General features: G+C 35.7%; 1 protein-coding gene across 1 annotated transcript; it reads left to right on the top strand.

The window, feature by feature from the left end:
* The first annotated feature begins 2,779 nt into the window (after positions 1-2,779).
* On the top strand, positions 2,780-13,515 carry LOC110788371 (phytyl ester synthase 2, chloroplastic). Its single transcript, XM_021993004.2, has 14 exons — positions 2,780-3,358; positions 3,975-4,026; positions 4,306-4,361; positions 4,594-4,752; positions 5,373-5,480; positions 8,066-8,172; positions 8,786-8,907; positions 9,057-9,207; positions 9,726-9,856; positions 10,130-10,496; positions 11,485-11,598; positions 11,859-11,941; positions 12,744-12,853; positions 13,163-13,515. Exons 1-14 carry the CDS (start codon positions 2,938-2,940, stop codon positions 13,351-13,353), a joined length of 2,172 nt encoding a protein of 723 aa, XP_021848696.2. The 5' UTR covers positions 2,780-2,937; the 3' UTR covers positions 13,354-13,515.
* The last annotated feature ends 9,229 nt before the right edge of the window (positions 13,516-22,744 follow it).

Below are 22,744 nucleotides of genomic sequence, written 5' to 3'. Positions count from 1 at the left end.
TTTAACTTTTATTTTCCAGTTCTCCTTAAGCGGAGTTATATCACTAATCATAGTTAATGAATGAGCCATCTATAACCTATTAAGTATGTATACGATATTGTTTTTAAATGTATGGTTATATTGTGTCTTAGATGACTTATATATTGATGGACTATTGATATATATGATATAAAACATACTTATATATGTCAATTATATTCTTAAAATTGTGTAGACCAAACCTGAACTTTTGAAGGTAATGTATTATGCTTAACAATGATACGTTATCCGTGCAATCATCAAATCCATTTTAGTATTTTTTTAATGTTAGCATATTCTCAAAATTATAGCTATTAACGTATATATATGTGTATATATGTGAATTAAATTTAGAATAATTTAGCTATTAACGTATATATGTTTATATAGAATAATTTAGAATACTAAATTATAATTCTTTAACTTAGTTAATAGCTAAATTTAATAGTTTAGTATTGCACGGCCTTAAAATTATATTCTCTGAATCTTTAACATACATAGACATATATACATAAGAATATTTAGAGTTTAGGTATACGTAAGAATATATATATGTCTATACTTAATTAATTTCCGTATATTTTTTTAATGTACAAATCTTTAACGTATACTCCGTAATAAGTATATTTTCTTTGATATGCACAAATCTTCAACGTATAGTAAGTATATTTATTGTCAGTGTATATATTTTAATCAATCAAATCTGATTAAGCGTATTTTAACATTAATTACTTACATAGTTGAGTTAATTTATTTAGGAGAAGGGAAAAGAGCGGGATTTTTTATAATGACAGAGCGATATGTGTTATCTTAGGTTTTAGGGGCTTCTCTTTTAGTATAGTTATAGATATTCGTAATACGGAATACTATTTCTTGATTTATTCTTATCGACTTCACTGAGTCATCAGATCGACTGCTTATTCAGGTAATTATATGTATTCATCTTAGGCTCAATCTACAGAATGTTTCAACTTTCAAGTATGGTGTTTGCATTTCGTGACAATATTCCCCTTTTGGATCAAAGCCCATTTTCAGGTGCTTCGCCATTAACTCATGATTTTTTCGTCTACTATACTTCTCCTATATTATCCTTGCTATTTATTTCATTAATATATATGTTCGAAATTATATATCTGAACCGTCTCGAACTGATCTTCATTCAAAATCGAAGTAACCTAAACTAAAAATAACTATAAAATTTAGCCTGAATAGGTCCAATCTGATATGAAGAACAACTCAAATTTACTAATACTTTGAACTAAATAACACATTTTTTTTAAATGTTGACATAGTTATTACTTGTGATAATGTGAAAATATAACCCTTATTTTTTACTGTAACTTTCAAACTATCCGAACCTTATACGTTTAACCCTTAATTATTTTGTAAGAAATAGTAATACATTATAATAAATAGAGCATTTTTATGAATGACACTCAAATATAATGCGAAATAACCTGATCAAAACTCGAAACCAAAAATAATTACCGAACACGAAAATACCCGATCTGCTATAAGCCGAGCCGATATTGACCCGAAGTCCATACAGTGGCGGATCCAGGATTCAAAACTTAGTAGGTCACCTTTTAATACGCTCTTTAGAAAAAGCCAATTTTTTTTCCTCACTTTTAGATACTACTCCTATAAATCAAAATAACGTGGAACTTGTTATATGCTCCGTATGACCTAAAATAGCATCAATATAGATATAATATAATAATGTGCATTTCACATTCAAATGTAAGACAATGAACGAATTACCTATAATATAATTCAACTTTATAATTCACCACAATTACAACTAGCAAATACATTAAATAATACTTCGTACATAGTATATGTTTACTAAAAGAATGAGTTAACTAACAAAACTAAACACCTTTTACTTTTTGCAACATTGATAAATTCGTCTTCATAAGCATATTTTTATTTTTGAATAACCATTAATATAGTAAATAAATAAATAATGAGAAACGCGTAAAAGAATGGGGATACTTTAACAGTTTAACAACAACTTATATGAAATAAAGAAGGAAAACAAAACAAGGGCGGAAGGAAAAAAAACGTGAAAAAAGGTTAAATTACACTACGAAGATAGTATATGTTTACTAAAAGAATGAGTTTACTAACAAAACTAAACACCTTTTACTTTTTGCAGCATTGATAAATTCGTCTTCATAGGCATAATTTTGATTTTTGAATAACCATTAATATAATAAATAAATAATGAGAAACGCATAAAAGAATGGGGATACTTTAACAGTTTAACAACAACGCATATGAAATAAAGAAGGAAAACAAAACAAGGGCGGAAGGAAAAAAAGGTAAAATTACAGTTCAATGGGTATCGAACCCTGGTTAAATGGCGATGAGATGTTGAGTTTGAGCGGCAAAAGCCAGTGAGGCAACTTACACTTTATGATACAAAAGGCACATAATATTATGTTATACTGGTTTTTTAAATTATTTTTCGGGAATGGTGGGTCCTGTGACCCACCATGTCCTGCAGTAGCTCCACCACTGAGTCCATATCCAAATGGATCAAACCCAACCCGATCAAATCATTAGAAAGTCGAATTATATCCGGAATCCAAATAAACCCGAAACATATCCGATCCCAACCCTAAGTAAAAGATGACGACCCAATTAATTAATCTGATCTAAATAGACCCGACTGCCAGATCTAAGTTATGTAACCTCGAAAGACGTCGCTTTTTTTGTTACTTAAATTAAATCAAAAGCTGAATACTATTATTAGGTTCGTGTACATAAACTAAACCACCAAAACCGAAGGTTGGCAATTGTAAAAGCATTTGTCTACTTTTCACTACAAATAGTTAAATACCGAGTTTTGACCAATTAGACAACTTCCTCAAGTATAGTGTTCAACTTTAATACTCCATTAGTCATCTTAAAACCATGGGCGGAGGCTACATCGCCACCTTCACCGCCGGTGCCGGATTCTTGACAGCACCGGTGAAGTGGTTTCGAAGTCTATCAACTCAGCGTTCGGCGTCTGTTGTTTCAGTCAACGCAGAGCATAAGGTAAATCCATGGCCGAAGTCCACAACAACAACAACAACAACAACAACAACAACTACGATGCCGACTGTAGGAGCGGCGATGACTCAGGAGGATAGACATATCAATGGAAAAGCTGTAGTTGCAGGCGCGGTGGAAGAGGATCAGGAAGTTAAGAGGAATTGGAGAGATTACTTTGAATTGGCGAAGTCCATCATCAGATCCGACGGTGGACATGGCTCTGGCCCGCCCCGTTGGTTTTCTCCGTTAGAGACTGCGAGCAGAATGCGCAACTCTCCTCTCCTTCTCTACTTGCCCGGTCTGTTTGTCTTTTCTGACAGGGAGTATTAGCTCTGCTGTGCTTTGATTTTTTTATTATATTTTTTATTTTAACGTACAACTGATTTTTAGCCCGTGCAATATATGCGTTTTTTTAATTGTAACAAAAGTAAGAGAAAAAACAGGAAAAAATTATCATTTTACTTGCTCCATCTTCAAAAAAAAAAAAAAAATCAATTATAAAAGTTGATCTTGGAACAACTAAAACGTGACGGAAAGAATATGAAGTGCTCGTATAGTTACATTGTCGAAAATAATGGTTCTTATTCCACATGAATGCGGAGTACGTTTTTTGACGGGAATAAAGATGATAATATAACAGTATATAAGTAGCGCCAAAACCCAAATAATGCACTATTTTTATCCCAACAAAGTGTTTGTTTTTAGTGTATTTTGGCATGTTAAGGGAGGCTCCCATATAGCCTTTAAAATTAGAAACTCGAGCCCAAACCTCTTTTCCAATCCGCTAATTACAAGACACAACAACTTCAAACCTCTAATCTGAACCTCTCTTCACCAACCAGGCAACCGGGGTGGTTTGAATTTTTATCCTTTTATGAACTTTTATGAACTTTTATGAACTCATGACTTTTCAGGACTTGATGGCCTTGGATGTGGACTTGTTTCACAACAACAGAAACTGGGCAAGTGAGTATTACATGCTCCATTACCAATCCTATTATTTGCTGATTTACAGCTTCGTCAATCGTCTCAATTGCATGTTGTTGTTGGATAGTTGGAAGAATGCCTGTATTAAAAATTGAAAAGATTTTCTGTGATCTACTATTATTATCTGTATAGGTTGATGCTAAAGAAATGTTTATGTGTGTGGTTTAAAACACGTAAATTGAGCTTACAACTTTTGGTAATTGTTGCTTTTACCATGCCTGAGTGCCCGACTAATGGAATACTGTCTTCTTTGTCAAGGATTTTTGATGTATGGTGTTTGCATATACCTGTCAAGGATCGAACTCCATTTCAAGGTTAACCTTTTTTCTCTTTTTCTTTTTACACACATTTGAATGCTTATAGTCATGTACACCAAGTATTGGTTTTAATGAAATAAGAAAAATTATGAATTAAAGTCAAATGTATGTTCATGTTGACCACATAATACAATCTATTACTCTCGTTTTAGCCCCCTCTCCCATTTGTATTATAATCTGTGATTACTGATATACAATATTATTTACTACTGTTTTTCCTCCTATTTAGAATTGGTACTACTGGTTGAGGAAACTGTAAGGTCAGAGAATTATCGATCCCCTGAGAGACCCATATATCTTGTTGGAGATTCAGTTGGTGGGTGTCTTGCATTAGCTGTTGCAGCTCGGAATCCTGATATTGATCTTGTACTCATTCTGGCTAATCCCGGTAAGAATTATTTGTTTGTGTAAGGGCTTGTAGGATTTCCCTTGTAAAAAGGTTAACTGGCATCAATCTTGCTTCAAGTTTCCAATACCATTAAGCTGTTTCTGCTAAAAGACTCGGTTAATATGTTGCTCACTCTGTGAACTTCAATCAAAATTTAGAGGGTATCAATATGTTTTCATCTATTCAAAAACTTTGCCTCCGTAATCCACAACAGACAAAATTTACTATTGTTGATAGAGAATTGCAAGGACTAAAATATCCTTGATCAATGGAAGATACCCAAGAGAATGCAGGCTGGATATTTTGATAGAAACATCTCTCATATCCAGGAGATTAGAACATTGATTTCATGATGGTATTCATGTTCTTGCCAGATTTTAAAAGTTGAGGTTATTTGATTCTTTACCAAGACCATATTCACCAGTTTCAGTTAACCATCACTCTAACTCTTGAAGTCATAGACATAACGATCATGAAGGAGGTTGCTGTCATTTATCAGGCAGGCTACTCCATGGTGGCCAAATTTTACAGTGGAAACGAAATTAAATGTACTTTTTTGTATTTAATTTTGTTTCCTTTCAAGAACTAGTAATAGTATATTGTTGATATTGGTCTTGCAGCTACAAGTTACAGCAAGTCACACCTGCAATCTCTTTTACCTCTGTTGGAAGTCATCCCCAGTGATCTTTCTCTGATTAGTATACCATACACCCTCAGCCTAATGACAGGTTTTGGTTCCTTCTTAATAACTCATTACCTGACTGTATTTCTTTATCTCTATGCTGATGCAGTCTGTATGCGTGCTGAAGACTGGATAATATCGCCTGCCATCTTTTGTCATTTTAGTCAAAGAACCATTCATACCTCTTTAGTTAAGCACTTGGACTAAGTGGTTGTGGTCTTTTTCTTTTGTTTCTTTTCTGTATAAGTTCGTGCAAGATCAGCTTTAATCGTAATTAAATGGCCTATACCATAGAAGGGTGTAAGGGTAAAAAGTCTTGCTGGCTATCTGTGACTGTTATTGGCTTTTGTGTTCCATATTCTCCGTTTCTATCGTCACTTAAATCATGTGGGGAAGCAATACCAGTTAACATAGCCTCTGATGTATATCTTATATGTATTTGGAGAAATTTTCATCTAAAGTGATTTTAATTTTCCAGTAATTTTCCCATATCAGTAGCGGATATTTTTTTGATTATAATTTTGAGAGATCAGCAGGGAGTATGTTGTCAGTAAGTGGAGTATGTTGTCTTAGTCGACTCTCAGAAATATACTTTCTTGGAGGTTAAAAACAAGCCTGTTGAGTTTTAATGCTTAAAACTTAAAAGATGGTTGGGTACTGGGCCCTGAAAAACTGAGACCTAAACTTTCCATTGTTGCAAAGTGCTAACGTTGCAATGTCGAAGGAGTGCTATGATTTCTGATAGCTGATGAAACACTGATATTCCAGTAGGAACACTGACAAGAGGGGGGGGGGGGTGAATTGTTTCGTTGAACTGAGGAATTTAGAAATTATAGGAACAGCTAACAAATTAATACGAAGAATGTGAAAACTGAGGAAACTTCTTGATCCTTATCAAGAAGCGAAAACCTCAAACTCTTTTATATATTGTAATCGCTCGAATACAACACACTCAATAACTCGAGTTCCACTTGAACACGAGTTCCTCACAGCAATCCCCGTTGGTTACTGTGCTTGCTCCTTTCACACTCTCTCGCTGACTTGACTCTAAGTCACTTTAAGGATCACTCAACCCTTACACTCAAAACTCAAGGATCACTTGATCCTTAACCCCACAACTCAAGGATCACTCGACCCTCACACTCAAAACTCAAGGATCACTTGATCCTTAACCCCACAATTACAACTCGAATTATGAAAACTCTAGTATTTAATAAAGCTTATGTACAATAAAGGAACTTTAGGAACACGCTCTTTTGCAAACTGACTTTTATAAAAACTCTTAAGTTCTTTAGAAATATTGCACGTTGTCAGTTGTAATTTGAGAAATGAAAACCTTTTCCTTTTATAGAAGAACTTTCTTGGTCAGTTTCCCATGTTCCCCTCAACTGCCACTAACAGTTACTGGGAGCAGTAACGTGCACGTTGATTGAGAGAAACAGGGAGACTTCTTCAAACCACTTTTAACACGTTCAATTTTAGAGAGAATAGTGGGAGCAGTTTTAGGAACAAGTAAAATCTTTTCTTGGAAAACAAGGAGTTCTGAATCAGAATCCAATGTTGATTTTATTAAAAGCGTTTTATTTATTTTCCAAAAGATTTTTGCTTTATAAAACTTTATTCTATTTACAAAAACTATTTTCTCAAACGTATTAAAACACACGTGTTCCTTTTGTTCCATATTATGCATAAACGTTATTAAAATACTTACATAAAATCTAAACATAAACTCATATGTTGTAGCTTCTATGTTGGCACCTTTTGAAGCTTCGCTTGAACGCTTCATGCATTGTTCCTTCTCCGAAACATTGATGATCCTTATAATATATGAGGAACACCTTAATAACTTGCTTAGGATCAGCCGTTGAGGACCAGCCTTCTTTAGGAACAGCCGTCTTTGGGAACAACCGTCTTTGGGAACAGCTGTCTTTGGAACAGCCGTCTTGGGAACAACCGTCTTGGAAACAACCGTCTTGGGAACAACCGTCTTGGGAACAGCCGTCTTGGGAACAGTCGTCTTTGGGAACAACCATCTTTGGGAACAGCCTTCCTTGGGAACAACCTTCTTTGGGAACAACCTTCCTTGGGAACAGCCTTCTTTGGGAACAGCCTTCCTTGGGAACAACCTTCTTTGGGAACAGCCATTCTTAGGATCAACCATCTTTATATTTGCAAACTTGATCGATTTTTTAGGATTCCCTGCATTGCTTGGTGTTTGTTCCACATGCTTAGTTTGTCCTACTCAAGCACTCCCTAACTTTGCATTACAAAAACACTTAAACAACGATTAGGAAGTTTGCGTTGTCATCATCAAAACTCAGAATCAACAAACACTTTTATAAACAGTGATTTTAAAGTAAAGGAGAGGCTGACTTACATAATCATCCTAACATAGTTTAGGAAGTAAGGAACTGAATTGCTGTTAGTGAAATTTGTGATCTGGCTCCCTGACCATAGAGCTTTGAAAACTGTCACTACTCACCATCATTAATGATAGACCTTCAATGTGGCAAACTTTCTGAATAATGTGATTTCTTCTATTCATGTTGGTTTTAACTACTAGGAGTGGACTATTTAATTTCTGGTTAGCAAATATATCTTGCAATTGACTATTTCTTCACAATTTCCCAGGAGAGCCCTTTAACCTGTTCTCATCTAGTATGAAGAAAGGGCTTGGACAGCAAGTAACATTTGAACAACTTTCTGAAGGTCTCAGTGAGCTGTCAGCCTACTTTTCTGTAAGGCTCAATACTCATAACCACTTGTTTTTTACACTTCTGATATGTACATATTTTGGTGTATTGTTTAGCTTCTAGCTTGTGCTTTACCAAGGCTTTTAAGCTTATCTGTTTATTGTTGCCGAAAGAAAAAAAATCCCTTTTATGTTGCTCTTTAACTCTACAGTCAACATGTTTCTGATGTTTTAAGATTTGTTACCCTTCTTGCTTGTTTTGAAAAAGCATTGTCATTTACCTTTTTCCTTAACATACCAATTCTCTAATGTTGGCATACTTCGTGACTGTAATTCAGATAAATTTGAATTACTGATTAATATTGGCATCAAAATGCTATACTTGTTGTAATTTTACAACCGAGGACTTACTAAGAAATGAGCTGAATTGATTCTGCGTTGGTAGTTTTCTTAAACTGGGCATTTGTCTTCTAAGTTTTAATGTATCAATTCTCAATCTAATCTGCACAATTTGGACAAGTGTAATGATCGAGTTGTTAACTGAATACATCTGTAGTTTAACGAGCTATAGCCTCTCATCAGTTTAAGAATTGAAACCATTTAATTTTTGTCTATTCATAGATTACATTCTTAAAAGAAATTCATGATTAAGGTCACAGGTCTTGGCTGATATTCTTCCTAGAGACACACTTCTATGGAAGCTGCAGATGATGAAATCAGCTTCCTCATTTGCTAATTCACGTTTACATGCTGTTAAAGCGCAGATTCTGATTCTTGCCAGGTGGTCATTCTTGTCGTTTTTTCTTTTTATTTGAGAGGATAGTCAATCTTTCTTTTCTGATAGCCTGATAGGAAACATTTCTTTTGCTCTTTTCTGCAGTTTTCGTTTTCCTTTCTGATTTTCATCTTTTTATTTTTATGGCATCTTAGTGGAAAGGATCCCCTATTACCCAGCTTGGAGGAGGCTGAAAGGATTCGTGGAGCTTTACCAAAACAGGAGGTTCGCGTGTTGAAAGGCACTGGTAAAATGCCAAAGTGTGAGATCCGTAAATTCCCGGATTCTGGTCATTTACTCTTCCTTGTAAGTTTAACCTTGTCCTTTCTTTAAGTTCAGGATTGCATGTGCGAAATCTGATGCAATTGTAAAAGTTCAAAAATCTTTGATAAATTTGTGTTGGCGTATCGCAATATCATTTTCATGGGGAGGGGAAGTCATCCCAGGTATAAGATTTCTGAAATATCGCAGATTCATTTTGTGCAAATTACACAAAAATTTAGATTCATTTTCTGAAACACGCATGTTCATGTAACCCATAACCAGGTGCATGGTCTGTGCGCAATAGTGCAATAGTGCTAGAGTTCGATTTGTCGCCCAGCTCCCCCTCCTCCCATATACTTCGTAGTACTTGATTTCCGGGTTTGCTCATTCATTATATACCTCTGAACTCAAATGTTCTACGTCTTCTGCTTCTAACTTGTCTTGTAGTTGAGATTTCAGATACTCTTGTCTTGGCCTGAATGCATGATTCTTTACTTTCATCCTTTTTATAGTCTGTAGACTTTGTACTACTCAAGTAGTCATGACGCTTTAACTTACAGGCAGATGGTGTTGATTTGGTAACCATTATAAAGGCAACAAGTCTTTATCGCCGTGGTAAACTCCACGACTATGTTTCTGACTATATGCTTCCCACAGACGCTGAATTCAACAAAACATCTGATTCATTCAGGTAAATAATCATTTTCAGACATATATCATCTTAAATAAACAGCAAGCAAACCAAATAAAAAATATAAGGGAGAAAGGAGGAGTTGCAAGTCATTCTACAATATTAATGCCCCATTAAACATCATATTATAGGTAGTGCAATATATATATATGTATGTGTGTGGTTAAATTGACGTATATTTTGAAACAGAGGAAGCATTCAGGAACAGTTTTTACATGGTTTAGTGTAGAACTGTAGATCATGAATTGTTTTAAATATCATCATTTTTTGCAGGTGGCTTAACATTGCTACTGGACCGGTAATGCTCTCTACTTTGGAGAATGGAAAAATAGTGCAAGGTCTTGAAGGAATTCCTAGTGAAGGCCCTGTTATATTTGTTGGCTATCATATGTTACTAGGTTTGGAGATTTATCCCCTGGTAATTAAGTTTATGTCAGAGAGAAATATCCTCCTGAGAGGACTTGCGCATCCTATGTTATTTGCAAAGCTGGAAGAAGATGAAATGGATCTATCTATGTTTGATTCATATAGAATCATGGGTGCAGTTCCCGTCACAGCCAGTAACTTCTACAAGTTACTTTCTTCAGGTTCACACATTCTATTGTATCCAGGAGGAATGCGTGAAGCTCTTCATAAAAAGGTTCACCGTCTCATTTAAATTTGCATCTTTCTCATGTTAGCACTGTTCTAAGGTAGTATTCTTCAAATTTCATGTGGAGACTTGTGACCTTGTTGTTGCAAACTTTGAATTAGTTCAAATGTGTACATCCTTCCTCATTACTATGCTAACCTATTAGAGAGAGGTTCTCTTCGAAAGACCTGCTGTGATTGAGAACATGAATTGGCCAATATTGAATTAGAAGTAACTCAAGCAAGTTGGCAGAAAATAATTTTTAAAAGAGGCAGGGCCAATAGTAATACTTGGAAAATCTTGTAACTCTAACAATGTATGTTAGCTACAGAGAATAGCTACAGCATTTTGTTTACTTTCCCTTTGTTGAAGCTACTGCTGGGAGTGGGAGTAAACACGTGCAAGAACTTTGAGGAAGAGTCTTCTTGCACCACCTATGAAACTACTCCGTAGGTGGTGCAAGAATACTACATTAGCATGTGATGTACGATAACGAAGCCTCAATTGCAAAGCCTGTTTGTACTTTGTACAGAACTCTTAACAGTCATGAACATAATTACATATATAAATATATCTTAAAGTTCAAAACAAATGTGTAAATGAAGGTATTGAAGATGCCAGAAACAAAGTGTTTAGAAGTTTTAAATGAATAATTAGTTGGTTACAAAATTTAGGTGTCTTGTATTCAGTTTCCGAAGACTGCACTGATATACCTAGAATTTATAATTAGTTAACACCTTGTTTTTCGTGTAGATATGTGGGCTAATTGCATTCTGAGCTACAAATTAATAATCACTGCAGACATGGTGGTGATGCTACATGTCTGAAACTCCACCTCCCTTTACGGATAAAAGCATTCATATAAATGCGCCAAGTTTTAATTCTTTCCATATTTCCAGGAATTAACCAACTTTGTATTTGCATGACTGTGTTGAATGATTCTCTTGACATTCTCTGACAATTACAAATTAATTCGATAAAATAATGAGTCATGCAGGGTGAGGAATATCAGTTGTTTTGGCCCGAAAGTTCCGAGTTTGTGAGAATGGCTGCTAGATTTGGTGCAAAAATTATACCTTTTGGTGTTGTTGGAGAAGATGACATATGCGAGGTTAGTTTGTGCTCCTCTGTAATACTCTATGATTAATAATTATGATTGTCCATTGTATGCTACAAGTCTACAACAATAAGCTGAGACAAACTCATCTAAAGTTTCATTCATATACTCTTTGCATATGATGCAATACTTTGGCATACTGAGTTATGCGATTTCTCAACAACCTCTTCCCTGTAGATGTTTCCTGTAATCATTATGAACAAGTTTTTTCCTTTAGGTCCAGTTCAATATTTAAGATAGTTGCATTTTTCCAGATTCTTCTTGACTCTGATGATCAGATGAAGATTCCTTACCTCAGGCAAAGCATAGAGAGACGGACTAGTCAGATTCAATTAAGGTAATCCTCGTACTGAAACCTGATTTGGCAAGAATTGGTTTGGCTAATAGCAGGGCCGTCCCTAACATTTTGGTGGCCCGGGGCGAAATAATAAATTAGGGCCCTATACATTTAAAAATATGTAGCAAATAAAAAATATGCTCGTAAATAGGATGACTTAATTTTTATTTGAAAGATTGATCTATAAATTATCGATTTTTCACCTTTTAATACTACTTTGTTAATTAAACTTTCTTCTGTACCATTAAAAAAATGAATTCTAATATTTCAAACTAATTAACATTAGATAATTTCATAACAACTTAACGGTGACATATATACGACACGCAAAGTTAGGTAAAAAAATGAGTTTTAGCAGAAGTTGATGTAGCAGTAGATACTAGATAGTCAAAGATTTTAATAAGACGTGACATGTGATTAAATTAACAAATTAAAAGAATAATATCATACTTCTGTTATAATGGAAAAAAGAAATTGAAATCTACCGGGAGAGGGTTCGAACTCGCGACCCTTAAATACCCAGTAGAAGAGAATCACGTTGATAAACCAGTTGAGCTACCTTGTTTTTGGTTCTTCTTTTACACGAAAATATATCTATACATTACTATAGGAGTTTGTTACAGGATTTTGGGCCTTTTTCTTTGGGCCCAGGGCGACCGCCCCTTATGCCCTGCCGTAGGGCCGGGGCTGGCTAATAGTTATCTTTATATGCCTTGAAAGAAAGGCTTGCAACATGAAAGCATATGCATGCCTTATCCAATCTGCACATCTACGAGCTAACCTTTGTGAAATGTAATGATAGGACTGACTTGAAAGGGGAAGTTTCAAATCAAGTTGCGTATTTTCCAGGACTTTTACCAAAACTTCCTGGCCGTTTCTATTACCTGTTTGGTAAACCAATTGACACAACAGGTATCTTCCTGATTTTCTTTGTGAAGCTTTGTTATGTTCACCTTATTATCACTTATTTTAGGAAGAATAAGTTGAGGAAAAAAGGGCTACCTAAGTACAATTTATAACTAAAATTAGTTGTGATAAGTTGAGTAGAACGCACTCTTTATCTCAAGTTGAGTGCAGTGGTCTTTTTCCAAGTTTTTGAAATTGTCAACACAAGTGGAAGTGTCATTATTCATGTGCTATTATCTTCCTGGCTTCTCTATTCATGCATTTATCAGTCATCAAAGCTTTGATAATATAATAAGATTCTGTTGTGTACCATAGGAATGAAGCAGGAGTTGAGAGACAGAGAGAAAGCTCATGAAGTTTATTTGCAAGTGAAGTCAGAGGTTCAGAGTTCAATTTCATATTTAAAGGAGAAAAGGGAAAAGGATCCATACCGGAGTCTTGCTGCTCGAACATTATATCAAGCCACGCATGGTTCTGAAGCTGATGTTCCCACGTTTGACCTATAGTTATTATTTAAATACAATATGGAAGTTTACCCAATTACAGAAATTCATCCGGTATTTATTACAGGATTGTGTATATTCGTTGTTGACAATACAGATAATGGTAGACCTCTCACATATTATACCATATGGTCTTATTGCTTATTCACATAATTTTTTTTTCTAGCACTTTTCGCCACCATATTAGTTGGGCGTCCCTCAAAAATCAACACTGAGTCCTGCAACCTTTCAAGCTAGCTTTACCCTGCAAACATCAACACCTGAATTTGTGTCTAGAGTTACAAGTAGATACCATGGTAATATCAGTCACCGCATTGCTACAATCAGTGACAATAATACAATGGTCCCAATTCTTTCCTTCTTAAATACCCACCCGCTCGGCCATATACGCATCATGAGCGTAGCAGGCTGCAGCTTGCCCTTCCAACCGCTCACCTGAATGATTTCTAGCTACAGCAGCCAATCCCGAGTTTGAAGAAGAAGAAACAAAAGCGACGTCCGAGTTGATCTTAATGAAGCCAACTTTTCATCGCAACCCTTTTCTAAGGCCATGTTTGGTTCATTATTAGTAACGGAAAGGAAAAGAAAGAAAGGGTAGGAAAAAGAAAGGAAAGGGAGTGTAAGAGAAGAAAATGTAAACGACAACTTTTAATTTTTTCTTTCTTTCAAATTCCTCCAATTTTGGGAGGAAGGAAACTGAAATTTTTATAAAGGATTTTTCCTCTCATTTCCTTTCTTTTCCAATCAAATTCTATGCTATTTATCTAATCAAACATGGAAACATAATTAAAATTATTTCCTTTCTTGTGTGTTTGCCCTCCCTACAAATAAATTTTCAATTTTAATTTCCATCAGCGTATCTATCCACATTACACCACGGGGAAATAAAATAACTCCACACAACACTTTATCCCCGTGTACACAATAATTTTGTTTTTCAATTTTCTTTGTAACAAAGCTACCATACTTGGTAAAGGTACTCAATTTAAACATTATATCACTCGTAAAGTTAGATCACGTAGAATTTTACGGAGTAATTGAAAATGACAAGGATATATATTTGGAAAACTTCAAAGTTATACCAAAATCACTACATATTTACCTTATGCGATCCCTACTTTATACAAGTACTAATCAAATATACGACATTTTACTTTAGAATCGCCGGTCCACCATACATAATTATCTCGTTATATAAATCAACTCTTAAATAATTTGATGTTCAAAATGCCCTTAAATTTTTTGTACTTTCTAAATTTTTTATTTTCCAATGTTAATATACTACTCCCTCCGTAATTATTTAAGAGATACACTTGGTCGGGCACGGGTATTAAGAAGAAAAATTGAATGAAATAAAATAATAAAGCAAGTGGGGTTGGATAAATATTTTAATAATTAAACAATTGGGGACCATGTCATTTTGGTGGGTGGGAGGTAGGGTGGGTTTATGAAATTATTTGTTTAATAGGATGGTGGGTCATAGGGTAAATTAGATGTATTATTTAATTAGATGGTAGGGTTGATAAGTAACTAAATATGACAAGTGTATCTCTTAAATAAATATGGCCGGAAAAGGCAATTATATCCCTTAAATAAATACGGAGGGAGTAAGAGTTAATGCGCATGTGTTGTTGTTGTTGTACTGAAGTAAAGGTGCATCAGTATATGCATTTTAAAGAGGAAGTTGAAAGTATAAACGAAAAACATTCTTTAGGGAAAATGATTTATATGGAAAACCATTCTCAAGAAGAAACACTATGATATATAAAATAGTTTCACAACTCTCATTTACAAGCGGTGTACAATAAATATTGTATACCGACACTAAAAATTAACTTTAAATGTTTAAAAGTTACCCTCAAATATATGTAAAATTTATCTATCTTTTAGTGATAAAAAATTTCATTAAAAAAAAATTGTTTATTCAAAGTTACTAATAATCATCATTATCATTACCCCATTGCCTCAAAGAGGCTCCCGCAAGAAGCGGGGTAAGGGGGGTCGGACATACATAACCTTACCCCTGCAATTGCAAAGAGGTTGTTTTCAATTGACCCAAAAGTGATAACGGGACGACAACGGGACGACCATCTTCAAAGTTACTAATAATGTATAAAATTAATCATTTGACCCTTAAAAATGTTTAGCAATCAATTTTTTTTAATATAAAAGTTAATAAAAACATATTAATAATTACAAAAAAAAGGTAAAAGTTATAAAAAAAATTGGGTAAAAGTTATTCTGGTGTACAATAAATTTATGGTACACCTTGCACTGTAACACCCTAATAATTCCTTGCTTTTATAAAACCATTTTCCAACTTAAAATAAAGGAATTACTAAAGCATTACCGCCACTGCGATAACGGTTAAGGCTATTACCAGAATTACGCAGCGGGAATTAATGTCAACTAACTTTTAAAAACATAATTAATAAAATATCGAGGCCGACTACAATTTGGAACCATAATGGCCAAAATCAAAACATAAATAGTTCAAACATTTCAAACATAATTAAAGTATTATTAAATAGTTTCAAAGTACGAAAACATGCAACTCTCTCGATCATCCCAAGCCACATGATTCCGATCTACCAACCTGCTATATTATTCTACTCCCCATCAATGCAAGTGCAAATGATAGATCATCATAGGGTCATTAAGGCAAAGGCCATGACCAAAACACACAAAGCACGTAGTCAGCAAAAGCTGAGTACTTACAAGCCTAGAGTGAATGAAACTAAAACATGCATCACTCACTAAGTACTAATCAACATGCAAAAGCCATATAATAATAAACAATCAATCATGAATACAAGACTCGACTCTTGACTCACAATTCAATTAGAATAAGCTTCGAACGGGCCAAAAGAAAGTTCCATAAAGGAAAAGGTGATGGGAGCCAACCATACACCAAATAATAAATAATAAAATCGGGCCATACCGAGTGTTGGGCCATACCGACGGAATTCCTGCGCATAATATAAATGAAACAACGTCTTGTATCATTAGTAGGAGTACGAGCTTTCCGGCAAGACTCCCCCCATTGTTCATACTCAAGGTATATACGTTCCAAGAGTTTTGAAGCTTGTTCCGGTTGCACTTTACGTTTATTAATATTTTATTTGAAGGTGAACTCAAGACTCAACAATGTACATTCAATTAATAAACAACAACAAAACAATCTTATTTTAATGCTTTAAGACTTGTGATCAACCAAGAAAGACTCTTGTGAAATTACTACCATATTCCTCCTCACAAAAGTGAGACTCCACATCATGCACATTAACATGAGGGTTGTGCCCTTGCACGACAAATCCTAATTCATTTCATACAAAATATTCCCAACTGAACCTTACATGTGCGGTGGCTTACATGAGCTAACCTTTCACATGTGGTAGAATAAATAGTACAACGAGGTACGAATAATTGGCTCAAAGTATGCTAGACATCCCGTACAATAGCATACAATTAAATAATCATCCCTTGCATGTGAAACAAACCATACATGCATAAATATTGAACAACATGATTGACAATGAATTCCATACTCATAATAATCTCAACATGCTTGTTCAACCAACAATTCAATAATTCCAATAACATTAATCCACATGATCGTTCACCAAAGCATATATGAATCCACATAATATAATTCACATCATCAACAATCATGTAATGTCATTGACAAAAGGTGTGGTCGCCCTAGACTTGTACGTACCTTGAATACCTAAGCGTAGGGGCCACTTTGCAATAACGAGCACTCAACTAGAAATCACCTCCTATCATCAAAATAATGAAACTTAAATTATTTCCATGTTCATTAAATTTTCAGCAACTTTATAAAATCTAAAACCTTATTTAAACTTAAGAATTCAATCGTTTTTCAATAATATAATCGTCTCAATTTGCAAAACCAATCCCTAGTACGAAAACATACTTTTTTCGTCTTTAAAATCAATAAAAATCAACACTTTAAGCCTTTATTCAAATCTAAAAATATAATTGATTATCATAATTAAAATAATCACCTAATTATTCTAATCAATTGACTCATTAGGTCTAGGTTAAAACCCTAACTTGAAAATCTCATTAAAACTAATTTAACATCATAAAAATCAATTCTTTATTCAATAAACATGTATGTGTAATGTATTGCAACGACTTTTGGTGTTGCCATAAACATATATTTGTACAGTGAATCAAAAAGTTATGGCAACGACAAATTTAACGCAACGGAATACGTCGTTGCGTAAAACATATTTTTAGCAACAACAAAAGTCGTTGCAAAAGCCTTTGGCTACGGGCTTACGGGCAAATGTCGTTGCTGAAGGAAATAATGCCCTTGGTCCAAGTATGCATTCAATGTTAAGTCTAATAAATGCGGTTCAGTATTAATTAACAAGTTAATAATTCAGTGAGATCAAGTGGGGTGAGTGCCTAGCTAGAGGCCGCTTCAGTTCAAGTGGAATTAATGATATTAATCCACAGCTTACTCTTGACTGAACCCGTAGGGTCACACAAATAGTACGTAAACGGATCAAGTATTTAATGGCATTAAATACTCCATCTATGGATATTCAAAATCTACGGATCTTGGTTTCAGTGGGAGCTGAGATCGTCACAGGCAAGAAATGAATACTCCGGAAACGATGATATTGCCGGAAACGGAATTATGGATCGTATCGGAAATATAAATATTATCCAAGTCGTAGATGTTGCCGGAAACGGAAATATGATACGTATCGGAAAATATTATCGGAAATGGAAATATTGCCGGAATCGGGAATATTGCCGGAAACGGAAATATTGTCAGAATCGGAAATATTATCGGAATCGGAAAATAATTCCGGAAACGGAAATATTAAATATTTGTTCGAAACGGAAATTGATTCCGGAATCGGAAATGTTGAATATTGTTCGTATCGGAAATGAATTTCGGAATCGGGAAATTAATCGGAAGCGTATCGTACGAATTAGCATCGGACGAGGCCTGCCAGACGAAGGCCCAGCACGAAGCCGGGCCATCGCCCAGCAAGCCAGCGCGCCACAAACGCACCAGCCAAAGGCTGCGCCAGGCCAATCACAAGGCAGGCCCAGCGCGCGCCAAGGCTACGGCAGCGTGTGGGCTTGCGGCAGTGGGCTGCGAGCACGCGGGCTGCGCGCGCGCGCATGGCGCCCCTCGTGGGCTGCTGTGCGTGCGTGTGTGTTTGTGTGCTACTCGAATCCTAAAGCTACCGGGATTTGTCATATGATTAAATCTAATCCTAAAAGATTTAGTTTATTTAATTAGAGTCCTAGTAGGATTATAATTAAATAAATTAGTATCCTAATAGGATTCCAAATCCTTTTCCATAACTCTATAAATAGGTGCCTAGGGTCACATATTTACATCGAGTATTCAAGTATTCAAAGTGAGTTTTTGAGAGCAAAATTCAGTCATACAATTGCCTATAAAGTGCCGAAAATTCAGAGTACCTTAAGGGCGATTCTAGTTGGTCAATCTTAAGGCGGATCCGGACGTGCTGTGGACTATCTACGGAGGGACGACACTTGGAGTCCTAAAGACTTGTTCTTGTTCGGTTCGGGCGCAGCTAGGGAAGGCACGCAACAAAGAGTATGCATCTAAACTATGCTAAATGATTATGTGTAAATAATATGTTTTCCTGGCTTAATGGTTTTTTCCGCATGATTTATGAATTGTCATATGTATCATAACCTAACAGTGGTATCACGAGCCTCTTATTATTTTCATAATCTAAATTGCATGAACATGGTTAAATATTACAAATTTGCAAGAATTAAAAGGGGTGATTAATTTTCGTAATTGTTAATTAATTGCAAATTGCGTTTATTTAATTATACGTACGCAGTTTTTCGGCAGTTTCTTCGTTACTCATCCAAATCGAGTGATTTTTGTGTCAATTCCGCATGTAAAAGGCATTCTAAAATTTTGACAAAATTAGTATTTTTCTGCCGAACCCAGAATTCTCAAATTCGAAGCCTAACTATGACTTTTCGGAGGTTTTAGTTTTTCGAATGCAAAATTTCGTAAATTTAAGATGTTAAATTAAATATTTGCGATTCTTGTTGATAAATCTTGAATTTTTGATTTACCTACTGTATATGTTTAACAAGTTTGACTGCCTAGCCTTGTTAATTATGCAATCTAATTTGTAATTATGATTAATTTGTTGAAAATTAGAATAATTTAGAATTAATTTGATTTTCATAATTAATTATAATTTAATTAGATACCTATGATTAAAAACCACCATAAAAATTGTAAATTTATGTTAAATTTTAAATTTTTATGACCTAGACTTGAATCCATGTTAATCGGAAATCAATTGAATAATAAATTTCCGATTTTTTCGCCCTAAAATTATGAAATTAATATTATTTATTAATTTGTCATTAATTTTAAATATAAATTTTAAATTTTATGCGATTCGCTCATATAACTTGCACGCACAAAGCAATGGACGCTACGTGTTACCCTTAAGAGGTGTTGTATAGTGCGGGCATGTGACGACGAGCAAGGGAGCTCGTCGCCCATGCGGCACGAATGCAATGAGCAAGGCCATGGTGCACGAGCACAAGGCAGCAACCCTGCCTTGTGTCGTGGGCTGTGAGCAATGGACGAATGGGCGAGGGCGAAAGCAAGGCACAGCAGCCGCGTGTGGGCAGCAAGCGAGCTGCGCCACAGCGCGCACTGCCTCGCGCAAGCGTGCGAAGCCTCGCGCGCAGCGAGCGCAAGCTCGCGTGCCACGAGTGCTACGCCCACCGTCGATGCCTCGCGCAGCGAGCAATGGCTCGCAGGATCGAGAACTGGCAAGCGCGCGCAGCGAGCGCTGGCGAGCGCGCGCAGCGAGCAATGGCCCGCATAAAGTGAGCGTTGGCAAGCGCGCGCAGCGAGCGCTGGCTCGCATGAAGCGAGCGCTGGCGAGCGAGCGCAGCGAGCGATGGCTCGCGTGCATCGAGTGCTGGCGCGCGCAGCGAGCACCAGCTCGCGTGATGCCTTGCGAGGGAAAGCAGCAGCAGCGATGCGACGCAGCGCATGGGCTGCGCGCACATGGCCAGCAATGGCTGTGTGCGTGTGGCCCATGGGCGTACGTTGCGTGGGGTTGTTGCGATGCGATTAGATCGTTTTGAAATTTTAATTTGAAATTTTCAGTTTACGTAATTTTAATTAATTTTAAAATTAATAATTTAAATTATTTTCTTGGATTTTAATTTTGAATATTGTAATTATAATAAATTTTATTTATTCTAATTATTTTACTAAAATTAAAATCATGAATTAATTTAAATACGACTGAAATTAAATTAAACTTTTTGGATTCAATTATAAATTTATATGAGCTTTAAATTTTAATTAAATTTGTATGTTTCCGGTTAGACTAGAAATACATTTTTATGTTTAAAATTAGTAAAGCATATGAATTTATTGGTTTAAGTGGGAGCCCCTTTTAGTCATAAACTCTTGATTAGGTCTACAAATCCTTAAGGTTAAAACAACTTGATTAGAATTAATAAGGACTGAATAATTGGTAGATTATTGGTGCCCTTGATTAATTGCTGCAAATGTTTACGTGATGCATAATGTGTTTTACTAACCAGCTATGTGGGCCATTCATGATAATGAATGGGTGAATGGTATATATATTGTATATGTACTGTTTTGCAGGTTATGAAGTGACTAGTATGGCCCAAATAGGATAGAAAATATGGTCTGCGTACCATTAATTTGAATGTAATTGGTCTAAAGTACCAAAGTTGTTTTTCAATTCAAATATGGTCTGCGTACCATCAAATAGTTGTAATTAGTTTTAATTATAGCTTATTCTATTTGAAGAAAATGGTGCCTCCCACGGAGGTTTTCAAGACGGACTTTGAAGTTAAAGCTTCAAGATGAAGTCGGGCCATACTAGATCACATTTATCTTATGCATGTTTTAAGTTATTTATTGCTTTTAAATATGTCTTAAAATGCATGAGATCAAAAGCTTGATTATGTTGCATGATTAACGATTTTAGTTCACTTAAAATCTAACCAACATAGTAAGAGCCTTAAGTTCCAAACTTAAAAATTGAGTTATAAGGTGCCATGCCAAAATATACACTTGCTTGGATATCCTTTACATCAATCTAGTAATAGTCTTCGCTCAGCGAGGTGTTACTTATTGGTCCTAAAGGGGCAAGGTACACAAATAATTGTGAGTACATGTTAGTTTTGGTGAAACTCAACGACATAAGTAAGGAGTCCTTTTATGTCGTGGCAAAATCGAAGGTTTACCTAATAAGTTCTTAGACGTACCTATCAACCAAGAATAGTTTCTAGACTATTAGCAAAAGGCTTTTGCTTACCTAAGATGTTTTAGGATTAAGTCGACAAACTGTGCTTAGTTCTTCAATGATTTTAGGATCTTGGAATCATTTTATTCACACCTGCCGGAACACATAACTTGAATAAAATGCTTAATAAACATTGAATTATGCATGTATGCTAGAATTTAAGTTTATTAAGAGAAACTGTGAATGGTTATTTATTTGTTTATTCTTTTCAATTGTAGTTTTAAATATGGCAAACAACAATTCATTCAACATTCGATCAATTCTCGAAAAGGAGAAGTTGAACGGGAAGAACTTCCTTGACTGGCAAAGGAACTTGCAAATAGTTCTTATGCAGGAAGAAAAGGAGTATGTCCTAGAAGAGGCGATGCCCGAAGCCGCAGGCGACGGGGTCACTCAGGCAGCCCTCAATCGTTGGATTGATGCCAACAAGGATGTGAAATGTCTAATGCTCGCCACCATGAGTGCGGATCTACAGAAAACGTTCATCAACTCAGATGCTTTCACAATCATCAGTGAGTTGAAGAACATGTTCCAAGATCTGGCTCGAGTCGAAAGATTCGAGACTCATAGGCAAATTCTTGAGACCAAGCTTAAGAAAGGCGAGCCCGTAAGTCCACATGTTCTCAAAATGATTGGACTCATTGAGAATATGAGTCGGCTGGATCAGCAATTTTCTCAGGAAATGGCTATAGACACCATCCTCCATTCTCTTCATAGCGGGTATGATCAGTTCAAACTGAACTACAGTATGAATAGTCTGGACAAAACGCTCACTGAGCTTCACGGTATGCTGAAGACCGCTGAAAAGACGCTCAAAAGTGATAAGCAGGATGTGCTTATGGTGCGTGGGGGCAAGTTCAAGAAATCTGGAAAGAAGAGGAATGCTAAGAAAGGTGGCAACAAGGCCAGCCCAACTAAGCAAACTGGCGCCAAATCTGTAAAGAGGAAGGTCAGTCAACCCACTTCTGAATCCGAATGCTTCTACTACAAGAAGAAGGGGCATTGGAAGAGAGATTGCTTGAAGCTAAAGGAAGATCAGA

Source organism: Spinacia oleracea, chromosome 3 (genome assembly GCF_020520425.1).
Source record: "Spinacia oleracea cultivar Varoflay chromosome 3, BTI_SOV_V1, whole genome shotgun sequence".
Classification (NCBI taxonomy): domain Eukaryota; kingdom Viridiplantae; phylum Streptophyta; class Magnoliopsida; order Caryophyllales; family Amaranthaceae; genus Spinacia; species Spinacia oleracea.
This window is presented reverse-complemented; position numbering and strand designations above follow the sequence as displayed.